Genomic DNA, 10721 nt, shown 5'->3' with positions numbered 1-10721 from the left:
ATGCCACATGTCTCAAGTTTTGAGGGATCGTGCAATTAGCATGCTGACTGTAGGAATGTCCACCAGAGCTGTTGCCAGATAATTTAATGTTCATTTCTCTAGCATAAACTGCCTCCAATGTCGTTTTAGAGAATTTGGCAGTACATCCAACTGTAAACACGCAAGCCCAGAACATCCAAATCCGGCTTCTTCATCTGTGGGATCGTCAGACCAGCCACCCGGACAGCTGTTTGTAATAAAGCCCTTTTGTGGGGAAAAACTAATTCTGATGAACTGGGCCTGGCTCCCCAGTGAAATCCATAGATTAGAGCCTAATGAAATTATTTCAATTGACTGATTTCCTTATATTAATTGTAATTTAGTAAAATTGTTGCATGTTGCATTTATATTTTTGTTCGGTATACAATGGTTCATCATTTCCATGTCAATGGACAATAAAGGTCTAACAATATGCATCAGTGATATTGTAGAATTTACTTGTGACATAATCAAAATTACTCCAATCCGTAGTAGTTTATAGTTATTTAACTATTCTTTCAGCATGGGTTGTTGTCTATCATATGCTTGCTCGACACATTTAACCAAATAACAGAAATGGTGCTGATTCTATCCATTTACAGTGCCTTGCGAAAGTACTCGGCCCCCTTGAACTTTGCGACCTTTTGCCACATTTCAGGCTTCAAACATAAAGATATAAAACTGTATTTTTTTGTGAAGAATCAACAACAACTTTTTTAACAAATCAAAAACTGAAAAATTGGCAGTGCAAAATTATTCAGCCCCTTTAAGTTAATACTTTGTAGCGCCACCTTTTGCTGCGATTACAGCTGTAAGTCGCTTGGGGTATGTCTCTATCAGTTTTGCACATCGAGAGACTGAATTTTTTTCCCATTCCTCCTTGCAAAACAGCTCGAGCTCAGTGAGGTTGGATGGAGAGCATTTGTGAACAGCAGTTTTCAGTTCTTTCCACAGATTCTCGATTGGATTCAGGTCTGGACTCTGACTTGGCCATTCTAACACCTGGATATATTTATTTTTGAACCATTCCATTGTAGATTTTGCTTTGTGTTTTGGATCATTGTCTTGTTGGAAGACAAATCTCCGTCCCAGTCTCAGGTCTTTTGCAGACTCCATCAGGTTTTCTTCCAGAATGGTCCTGTATTTGGCTCCATCCATCTTCCCATCAATTTTAACCTTTTACGCCAAACATAACGTTTTGCATTGTTGCCAAAAAGTTCAATTTTGGTTTCATCTGACCAGAGCACCTTCTTCCACATGTTTGGTGTGTCTCCCAGGTGGCTTGTGGCAAACTTTAACCAACACTTTTTATGGATATCTTTAAGAAATGGCTTTCTTCTTGCCACTCTTCCATAAAGGCCAGTTTTGTGCAATATACGACTGATTGTTGTCCTATGGACAGAGTCTCCCACCTCAGCTGTAGATCTCTGCAGTTCATCCAGAGTGATCATGGGCCTCTTGGCTGCATCTCTGATCAGTCTTCTCTATGTATGAGCTGAAAGTTTAGAGGGACGGCCAGGTCTTGGTAGATTTGCAGTGGTCTGATACTCCTTCCATTTCAATATTATCGCTTGCACAGTGCTCCTTGGGATGTTTAAAGCTTGGGAAATATTTTTGTATCCAAATCCGGCTTTAAACTTCTTCACAACAGTATCTCGGACCTGCCTGGTGTATTCCTTGTTCTTCATGATGCTCTCTGCGCTTTTAACGGACCTCTGAGACTATCACAGTGCAGGTGCATTTAGACGGAGACTTGATTACACACAGGTGGATTGTATTTATCATCATTAGTCATTTAGGTCAACATTGGATCATTCAGAGATCCTCACTGAACTTCTGGAGAGAGTTTGCTGCACTGAAAGTAAAGGGGCTGAATCGCAGCTGTAATCGCAGCAAAAGGTGGCGCTACAAACTATTAACTTAAGGGGGCTGAATAATTTTGCACTGCCAATTTTTCAGTTTTTGATTTGTTAAAAAAGTTTGAAATATCCAATAAATGTCGTTCCACTTCATGATTGTGTCCCACTTGTTGTTGATTCTTCACAAAAAAATACAGTTTTATATCTTTATGTTTGAAGCCTGAAATGTGGCAAAAGGTCGCAAAGTTCAAGGGGGCCGAATACTTTCGCAAGGCACTGTATATCTATGAAGAAAATCAAATGTCTGGAAAAAAAAATCGAGCATAAATTACTTTTTTCAAATACCAGTACTATTTCAAATCAAATGTTATTTATCACACGTGCCGAATACACCATGTGTAGACCTTACAGTGAATTGCTTACTTACAAGCCCTTAACCAACAATGTAGTTTTGTGCAAAATACCTCAAAAATAAATAAAAGTAACAAATAATTAAAGACCAGCAGTAAAATAACAATAGCGAGAATATATACAGGGGGTACCAGTTCGACTCTAAGGCTGCATTTACACAGGCAGCCCAAGTCTGAAAAATATCTGATGTGAAAGATCTGATGTGATTGGTCAAAAGACCAACAAGTGTAAAACATATCAGAATTGGGCTGCTTGTGTAGACATAAATAGTAATAGTATTGATTGAATTTGCAATTAAATGACATTTTTCAGTGAAAGGCTATTCAATAATGTTTTAATATAGGTCTACATGCAAAAGCTTTCTATGTCATGGCAACATGTTAGAATTCCAAGGAAACAATATAAAACTACAAGGGATCTGAATCTGATTGTAAAGGATGATAACCAAAGAAGACCAACTGGCAATGTAGCGGACAAAAACAACTCCAGGCTTTGAGCAAGGCACTTAACCCTAATTGCTCTCTAGATAAGAGAGTCTGCAAAAATTACAAACAAAAAAACTACAGCGCAGGACACTATCTAGGAGTCTGCGTCACCACCTGTTCCCTCAACTGTGGTTTTCAGTCTCTCTTCATCGATTGGTCAGAACCTTCTGTATGGTCCGCCCTTTTCAGAGATTATGCTCCCTCAATGGATGGGCTAGATGTCATTACAGAGTACTTCGGCACCGCCCTCTTATCGCGGTGCTGTCAGGTTAGTCTAATGGTTTTTTCATGGCGTGCCTTTGGCAGGCACCTATTGCTCACTGCCGAACATTTATGTTTCCATTTCCAGCATCTCAAGCCCACCTCTAACTCTGGAAATTCTGCGAAGAATTTAAAAAGTGATTGGAGGCATTGTTTGTAATGTTGCCGTGCCGAGCGCATTTTTGAACTAGAGGAATTGTCAGATAAACTTTTGCCATGTCTCTACTTTGTGTAAGAGGTGAGTTATTACATTTTTCTTTAATACATTTTCATTGATGTTGACTTCTTAAAGCGAAAGAAATACAATTGTCTCAAGTAAAGCAGAGTGTGATTCGCAAACATTATATGTAACGGTTTTGACAGCAGGATGGACCAAACTGAACGAATTGAACTTATGCGACCGTGATTGTTTACGTTTTTTTCCCTTGTTGAAGCCGAGTTATTTCCGTTTTTGTCTCCCTTATACAGATAGGGAAGAGAAACTCATGAAGCTCAGATATTATAATAAAATAGTTTATTTTATTTGGATTTGGAGACTGCATGTCTACATTACGTAATTATTCACCAGCTGTTTCCCAGTGTTTTCTTCTCTGTCAGCTGTGACTCAACATTTGTCAATGTTTTGACATTTGTCAACAGTTTTCCAAATTACTACATTGAAATATGTAGTAAAAAGCAGTTTCACTAGATAAATATTTTTAGCAGGTGTAATAGTGTAATTGGATATCAAAGTATATTTATAACTTGTTTGATTTTAATATCATGTAAACCAATGCCATCTTAACGAGGTGTGTGTGATTCTAGATACTAGACAGCCTTTTATCTTTAGATTGTGGATGTCTTAGATCACCATGTCCATTTCCTCTAAATATCTAATTTACTAGACATGTTTGGCAGTGTCTCTGTTTAACATCCTAAACTGTCTTGAAGTAACTGTCCATTAAATCTAACTGTTCTGTTCATATTCTGTTAACTCATACCCATATAATGTTGTTGACTCATCCTGTACCCTTTTTTGTGTCCAAAGTGTAAATTGGAGAAAAATCAAAATCCTCACCTCAAACTTGTATCTTAAAAAGATGTTTCAGAAATGCTTGCTATTGCCTCGGAGAGGATGATGTCATCTTTTTGAGGAGGATGAGCTTGCCAATCATTGGTCTATCACATGAATATTTTTAATGACCAGTATACGCCCTCACAATTCTGTTATTGAGGTACGCCCACCCCATTTCAACAGAGAAAAGCTGCTTTTTAACATGATTAAACAATTTCACTCATATTGTAATTCATTATAGGTCATATTTCATAGATATCTGGAAACACTGGGCACTTACTTTAAGATAGTATAGTCCTATTACATATCAGGTAAAGCACATGTTATAATTTTTTTTAGAATGCTGTCTGGAGTAGAGGTGGACTGATTATGATTTTTCAACGCCGATACCGATTTATTGGAGGACCAAAAAAAGCCGATACCGCTTAATCAGACGATTTTTGTTTTATTTGTATTATTTTTTTTACATTTATTGATGTATTTTATTTCTTTTTTATATATTATTTTTTATTATTATTTATTTATTAATTTATTTGTAATAATAACAATTACAACAATACTAAATGAACACTTATTTTAACTTAATATAATACATCAATAAAATCAATTTAGCCTCAAATAAATAATGAAACATGTTCAATTTGGTTTAAAAAATGCAAAAACAAAGTGTTGGAGAAGAAAGTAAAAGTGCAATATGTGCCATGTAAAAAAGCTAACGTTTAAGTTCCTTGCTCAGAACATGAGAACATATGAAAGCTGGTGGTTCCTTTTACCGAGTCTTCAATATTCCCAGGTAAGAAGTTTTAGGTTGTAGTTATTATAGGAAATATAGGTCTATTTCTCTCTATACCATTTGTATTTCATATACCTTTGACTATTGGATGTTCTTATAGGCACTTTAGTATTGCCAATGTAACAGTATAGCTTCCGTACCTCTCCTCGCTCCTACCTGGGCTCGAACCAGGAACACAACGACAACAGCCACCCTCGAAGCAGCGTTACCCATAGAGCAAGGGGAACAACTACTCCAAGTCTCAGAGCGAGTGACGTTTGAAACGCTATTAGCGCGCACCCCGCTAACTAGCTAGCCATTTCACATCACATCATTACACCAGCCTAATCTCGGGAGTTGATAGGCTTGAAGTCATAAACAGCAGAGCTGCTGGCAAAACCCACAAAAGTGCTGTTTGAATGAGTGCTTATGAGCCTGCTGGTGCCTACCATCGCTCAGTCAGACTGCTCTATCAAATCATAGACTTAATTATAACATAATAACACACAGAAATGCGAGCCTTAGGTCATTAATATGGTCGAATCCGGAAACTATCATCTCGAAAACGAGACTTTTATTCTTTCAGTGAAATACGGAACCGTTCCGTATTTTATCTAACGTGTGGCATCCATCAGTCTAAATATTCCTGTTACATTGCACAACCTTCAATGTTATGTCATAATTACGTAAAATTCTGGCAAATTAGTTCACAATGAGCCAGGCGGCCCAAACTGTTGCATATACCCTGACTCTGCGTGCAATGAACGCAAGAGAAGTGACACAATTTCACCTGGTTAATATGGCCTGCTAACCCGGATTTCTTTTAGCTAAATATGCAGGTTTAAAATATATACTTCTGTGTATTGATTTTAAGAAAGGCATTGGTGTTTATGGTTAGGTACACAATGGAGCAATGACAGTCTTTTTTCGTGAATGCGCACTGCATCGATTATATGCAACGCAGGGCACGCTAGATAGACTAGTAATATCATCAACCATGTGTAGTAATAACTAGTGATTATGATTGATTAAGTTTAATGCTAGCTAGCAACTCACCCTAGCTTCTTACTGCATTCGCGTAACAGGCGGGCTCCTCGTGAGGCAGGTGGTTAGAGCATTGGACTAGTTAACCGTAAGGTTGCAAGATTGAATCCCTTTGCTGACAAGGTAAAAATCTGTCGTTCTGCCCCTGAACAAGGCAGTTAACCCACCGTTCCTAGGCCGTCATTGAAAATAAGAATGTGTTCTTAACTGACTTGCCTAGTTAAATAAAGATTAAATAAAGGTGTAAAAAAAAGATGGCAAAATCGGTCCAAAATTACCGATTTCCGATTCTTATGAAAACTTGAAATCGGTCCTAATTAATCGGCCATTCCGATGAATCGATCGACCTCTATCATCAACCATGTGTAGTTAACTAGTGATTATGTTAAGATTGATTGTTTTTTTATAAGATACGTTAAATGCTAGTTAGCACCTTACCTTGGCTCCTTGCTGCACTGCATAACAGGTTGTCAGCCTGCCACGCAGTCTCCTCATGGAGTGCAATGTAATTGGCCATTTTCAGTGTCCAAAAATGCCGATTACCATTGTTATGAAAACTTGAAATTGGCCCTAATTAATCGGCCATTTTGGGAAAAATACTAAAATGTAACAAAATAATACCCAAATAGAAAAATGATTACTAGTATCTGATTAGTTTTATTATCTCCCCCTGTCGTCAATACCTCTGTGGCTGGTACGGTCACTCTTTCTCTTTTTGACACTGAGAGAAAATAAAACAGGCAGGTGTTGAGTGTCAAGTCTAGTCCTTCAGGCCTATCTCCATCAAGACTAATAATGTTCAAAACATGTTTTTGTCCATTTCATGCAAGTGTACATAGCAGACATGCCAGTGTCAACCACGCTCTGAGGTATTATTTTCATATCTCTACAATCATTATATTTTGGCAGGTACATTATGGCACAGATGTGTTGATTGTGACCAGTTGGCAGAGGTACTTATTATAGGAGCTCGTGTGTCTTGCCACCTAGGTCTGTCTGTGATCACAGTTCTAACCAACTACAAATTCAGTTGTCAGGCTCATCACACCATGCAAGTGAGTCTTAAAATTTTTCAGTTTACCTAATTCAGTCCGCGGCTATTGTTGTCACGTCCAGACTTGGTCAGGTAACAAAACAGTATAAATGGTATCTGTCTTCTCTTGGCATCTGTCCATGGGCTAACCTTAATTCTCCTCATCCAGAGCAATCTTGTTTGACACCTCTTATAGCCAAGTCTCTATCTGGGCCTGTCACAGGCCAGAAGAGATGAGAGCGTGTGGCAGTGAATGGGTCATAAGGAGTCTGGATGGGTTGACACAGCATATCCAGAGACAAGTAGCCTAATGAACACTCAAAATTACAGATTTTAAATGCTAGGCTACCTGCCACTCCATTGAGTCCCCACTAAACCGTCTGGTCGGCCTGTATGTGATTGGCTGCTGTGACTCACCCATTCCCCCGTACAGCAGCGCCATGGTTTTTGGTTTATTTATTACCTTTAGAAAGGCCCCTCTCCATGGTGATGTCTACACAACAGATAAGTGGTCTCCCCTCCAAGTGCCCACGTGTGACAGGGACAGTCATGAGACCCCTGCTGTGTGTGAAACAGGATAGGGTGGACAAGGGACAGTCACAGAGACCCCTGCTGTGTGTGGAGCGTGGCTAGGTGGACAGTACACAGGGACCATTAATAATATTCTCCAGAAAACCTAGGGATTGTAATGTGTGGATCCTGGATAGACATCCTGATTTGGTAGATCATTTTTGCAGACAGAATATTTTTGGAGTACCACCAAGCCTTTTCATATGCTAAGTGTGCCATTGACATGGACTGGGATTTAGTCTGTGGCTCCTCTGAAAAAACAGTGATGTGTGTCTCTTAGTGCTATAGAAAAACAGTGTTCGTGACAGTCTTCATGAAATGAAAGCAAACAATGTCGTGAAATGGGCAATGTTGACTTTGGCACAGATTCAGCTGTGTCAATAATCTGATATATAGATAAAGCGACAGACAGACAGCTCGAAGGTGTATGGACTAGGCCTTTAAATCATGAAGATCGTGTGAGAGGGGAATGACATGGGAAAGATGTCATGTTGAAAGGGAGAAACAAGAACAAGTCCAATAGAACAGACAGAGATTGTGAGTACAGTAGCAAAATTGTGAGAGCAGAGAGGGGGAGAGCGCTGAGAGATTGCAAAAGTAATCCTATAGACATCTGTTTCTCTCTCTCGCCTGCTCGCCCACCCGCCCATAGCCTCCACTTCATATTGCAATGTGTAAATACAGAACAATACCAGCCGCAGCAGAGCCTTTGACCCAACTTGCTGAATTTATCTTCCTGCTTCCTGTCTCCCTGGGCCCGCCTGACGACGCTCTCTAGCCACAGCACTCCAGGCATGCAGGGCCAGAGTCAGGAGTTTCTGTCCCTCCCATCCACCATGTTTTCACATGATGTGCCTCCTCTGTCCCCAACTTAAAGATGTCCTCCAGCTATTTAAAAAAAAACTTTTACTGTTTTACCTTTATCTCACTTATAAATACAGTAAAGAACACAGTACTAAAAGGTAAGAAAACTATGTTTTGAGAAAAATATTTTTAGACATAACTGCAAACTTCAGCGAGTAGGGCATTCAAGGAGATGGTCTGATGGGAATCTGTGATGTCATCGGCTTCCCCCCTTGCTTGAGGGATAATAGATGAGCACACTTGTGCTATGTCATGACTTACCTGGACCTCCTATTGAGATGTGACTTTTGTTAAGTAAACCAGGTGTTATCAAATCAAATGTATTGGTCACATACGCATGTTTAACTGATGTTATTGCAGGTGTAGTGAAATGCTTGTGCTTCTAGCTCTGACAGTTCAGTAATATTTAACAATGAGGTGAAAAGGAGACTGGAGTGCCAATTTAAGTGTTACCAGTACTAATCCTCTGAGTTAAGTAACAGTCGCAAGCGAGTCAATATTAAAATGCGCCTCGTGCTGGGCTGCTGGCAGTTAAAGTTTGAGTGGATGTAATAAATTATGTTGGTATGTAGTATTGTTAGTGGAACTGCTGTTAGCTTTTTTCTATCCCATATTTTCTTTGCTATGCTGTGTTTTTAATCTACTAAAACTAATACACCCTGGCTCAAATTATTATAACTTTTACTGCTTAGTGATATTTTGTGGTTGCCAATATCAAATATGTCCCTCTTGTCAGCTTATTTAGTAAAGAAACCAATATGGCTAGACATTAGTTGAGCACACCGTAGAGCAGATTAGAAAACAGTATGTTGATGGGGTAACTGAGTAACTGCCCCTGGCCAAACACTGATGGCTTCACACAGCCGCTTCCACAAAGATGGAGGGCTGAGCAGAGGAGAGATGAGCATCAGTTTCCATCATAATGGCCCCTCGCTTTATGGCTCTCTGCTCTGTTTTCCTCTGCTAACAAGGCATCAGCTTGATTGGGACATCATGCCATCGTGCCAACTCACAGGCCAGAGTCACAGCCTGGTGGCCTAGAAGAGCCTGTCTGGAAACACTTACAGTACCAGTCAAAAGTTTGGACACACTTACTCATTCAAGGGTTTTTCTTTTTTTTACTATTTTCTACATTGTAGAATAATAGTGAAGACATCCAAACTATGAAATAACACATATGGAATCATGTAGTAACCAAAAATGGTTAAATAAATCAAAATATACTTTAGATTCTTCAAAGTAGCCATGCTTTGCCTTGATGACAGCTTTGCACACTCTTGGCAGAAATGTTCCATATGCACACAAAGCTTATTTCTGGTGCTGATGAGTATTTCTCTCTGTAACAATGCCCTTTTGTGGGGAAAAACTCATTCTGATTGGCTGGGCCTTGCGCCCGAGTGAGTGAGCCTTGCTGCCAAGTGGGTGATCCTATGCCCCCCCTCCCAGGCCTACCCATGGCAGCACCCCTGCCCAGTCATGTGAAATCCATAGATTAGGGCCTTATTTATTTATTTAAATTCACTGATTTCCTTTTGAAATGTAACTCAGTAAAATCTTTCAAATTGTTGCATGTTGTGTTAATTTTTTTAAATTCATTTTTATTGAACCTTTATTTAACTAGGCAAGTCAGTTAATTAAGAACATTCTTATTTACAATGGCGGCCTACCAAAAGGCAAAAGACCTCCTGCGGGGACGGGGGCTGGGATGAAAAAATTAAATAAATGTTCAGTATAGTTACAAGGATAAGTAGCTTATCATTTTTAAATGTGTGCATGCTTTTCTCATCTGAGAAAACAGTTGTTTCAATGGGAGTGTAAGGGATTTCAAACCTCTTCCATGGTAGGATGATCCTGAACATCCTCCACCATCATTAAGTTTGCTGATGACACAGCAGTGGTAGGCCTGATCACCAACAATGGTGAGACAGCCTATAGGGAGGAGATCAGAGACCTGGCCATGTGGTGCCACATCACCAACAAACTAGAATGGTCCAAGCACACCAAGACAGTCGTGAAGAGGGCACGACAAACCTATTCCCCTTCAGGAGCCTCCACTGTCTCCTACATATTGCGACCACTTATTGGTTTCATGAAGGAGTGGGGGATGGAGGAGTCGAGGAGTGTACAGACCTTTGCCCAATTGAGAATTTCCCAGTGTGAGGGAGAGGAAATGAGTGTCTGTGCAGAGCAGGGGTTCCCAACCTTTTTCCCCCTAGGGCCCCCCCTTTTCACATGTTTTTATTGTTTACTGAGCCTATATTAAATACACCACCAGCTTGATTTTATTTAATTTGAGCGACCGAGGAAAATGTTGTTTTGAAGCTAATTTCCTGCAATATGTGCCGGGATT

At 39.7% G+C, this 10721-nt stretch overlaps 1 protein-coding gene across 4 annotated transcripts in view; it reads left to right on the top strand.

The window, feature by feature from the left end:
- Positions 1-3004: 3004 nt before the first annotated feature.
- Positions 3005-10721, top strand: part of LOC110509879 (protein unc-13 homolog B) — a 127660-nt gene continuing 119943 nt past the window's right edge. For all 4 annotated transcript variants that reach the window (XR_016493279.1, XM_021591060.3, XM_021591059.3 and 1 more), the window contains exon 1: positions 3005-3272. Coding sequence is in view for 3 of the 4 variants with exons in the window: in XM_021591060.3 (XP_021446735.3) it covers positions 3251-3272 (22 nt within the window). In the remaining variant the exon portion in view is untranslated. The remainder of the gene's footprint in view (positions 3273-10721) is intronic.

The sequence above is a fragment of the Oncorhynchus mykiss genome, chromosome 29 (genome assembly GCF_057628025.1).
Source record: "Oncorhynchus mykiss isolate SJ-2025 chromosome 29, ASM5762802v1, whole genome shotgun sequence".
In the NCBI taxonomy this organism is placed as follows: Eukaryota; Metazoa; Chordata; class Actinopteri; order Salmoniformes; family Salmonidae; genus Oncorhynchus; species Oncorhynchus mykiss.
The sequence above is the reverse complement of the archived record's forward strand: the minus strand, read 5'-3'. Positions and strand labels throughout refer to the sequence as shown.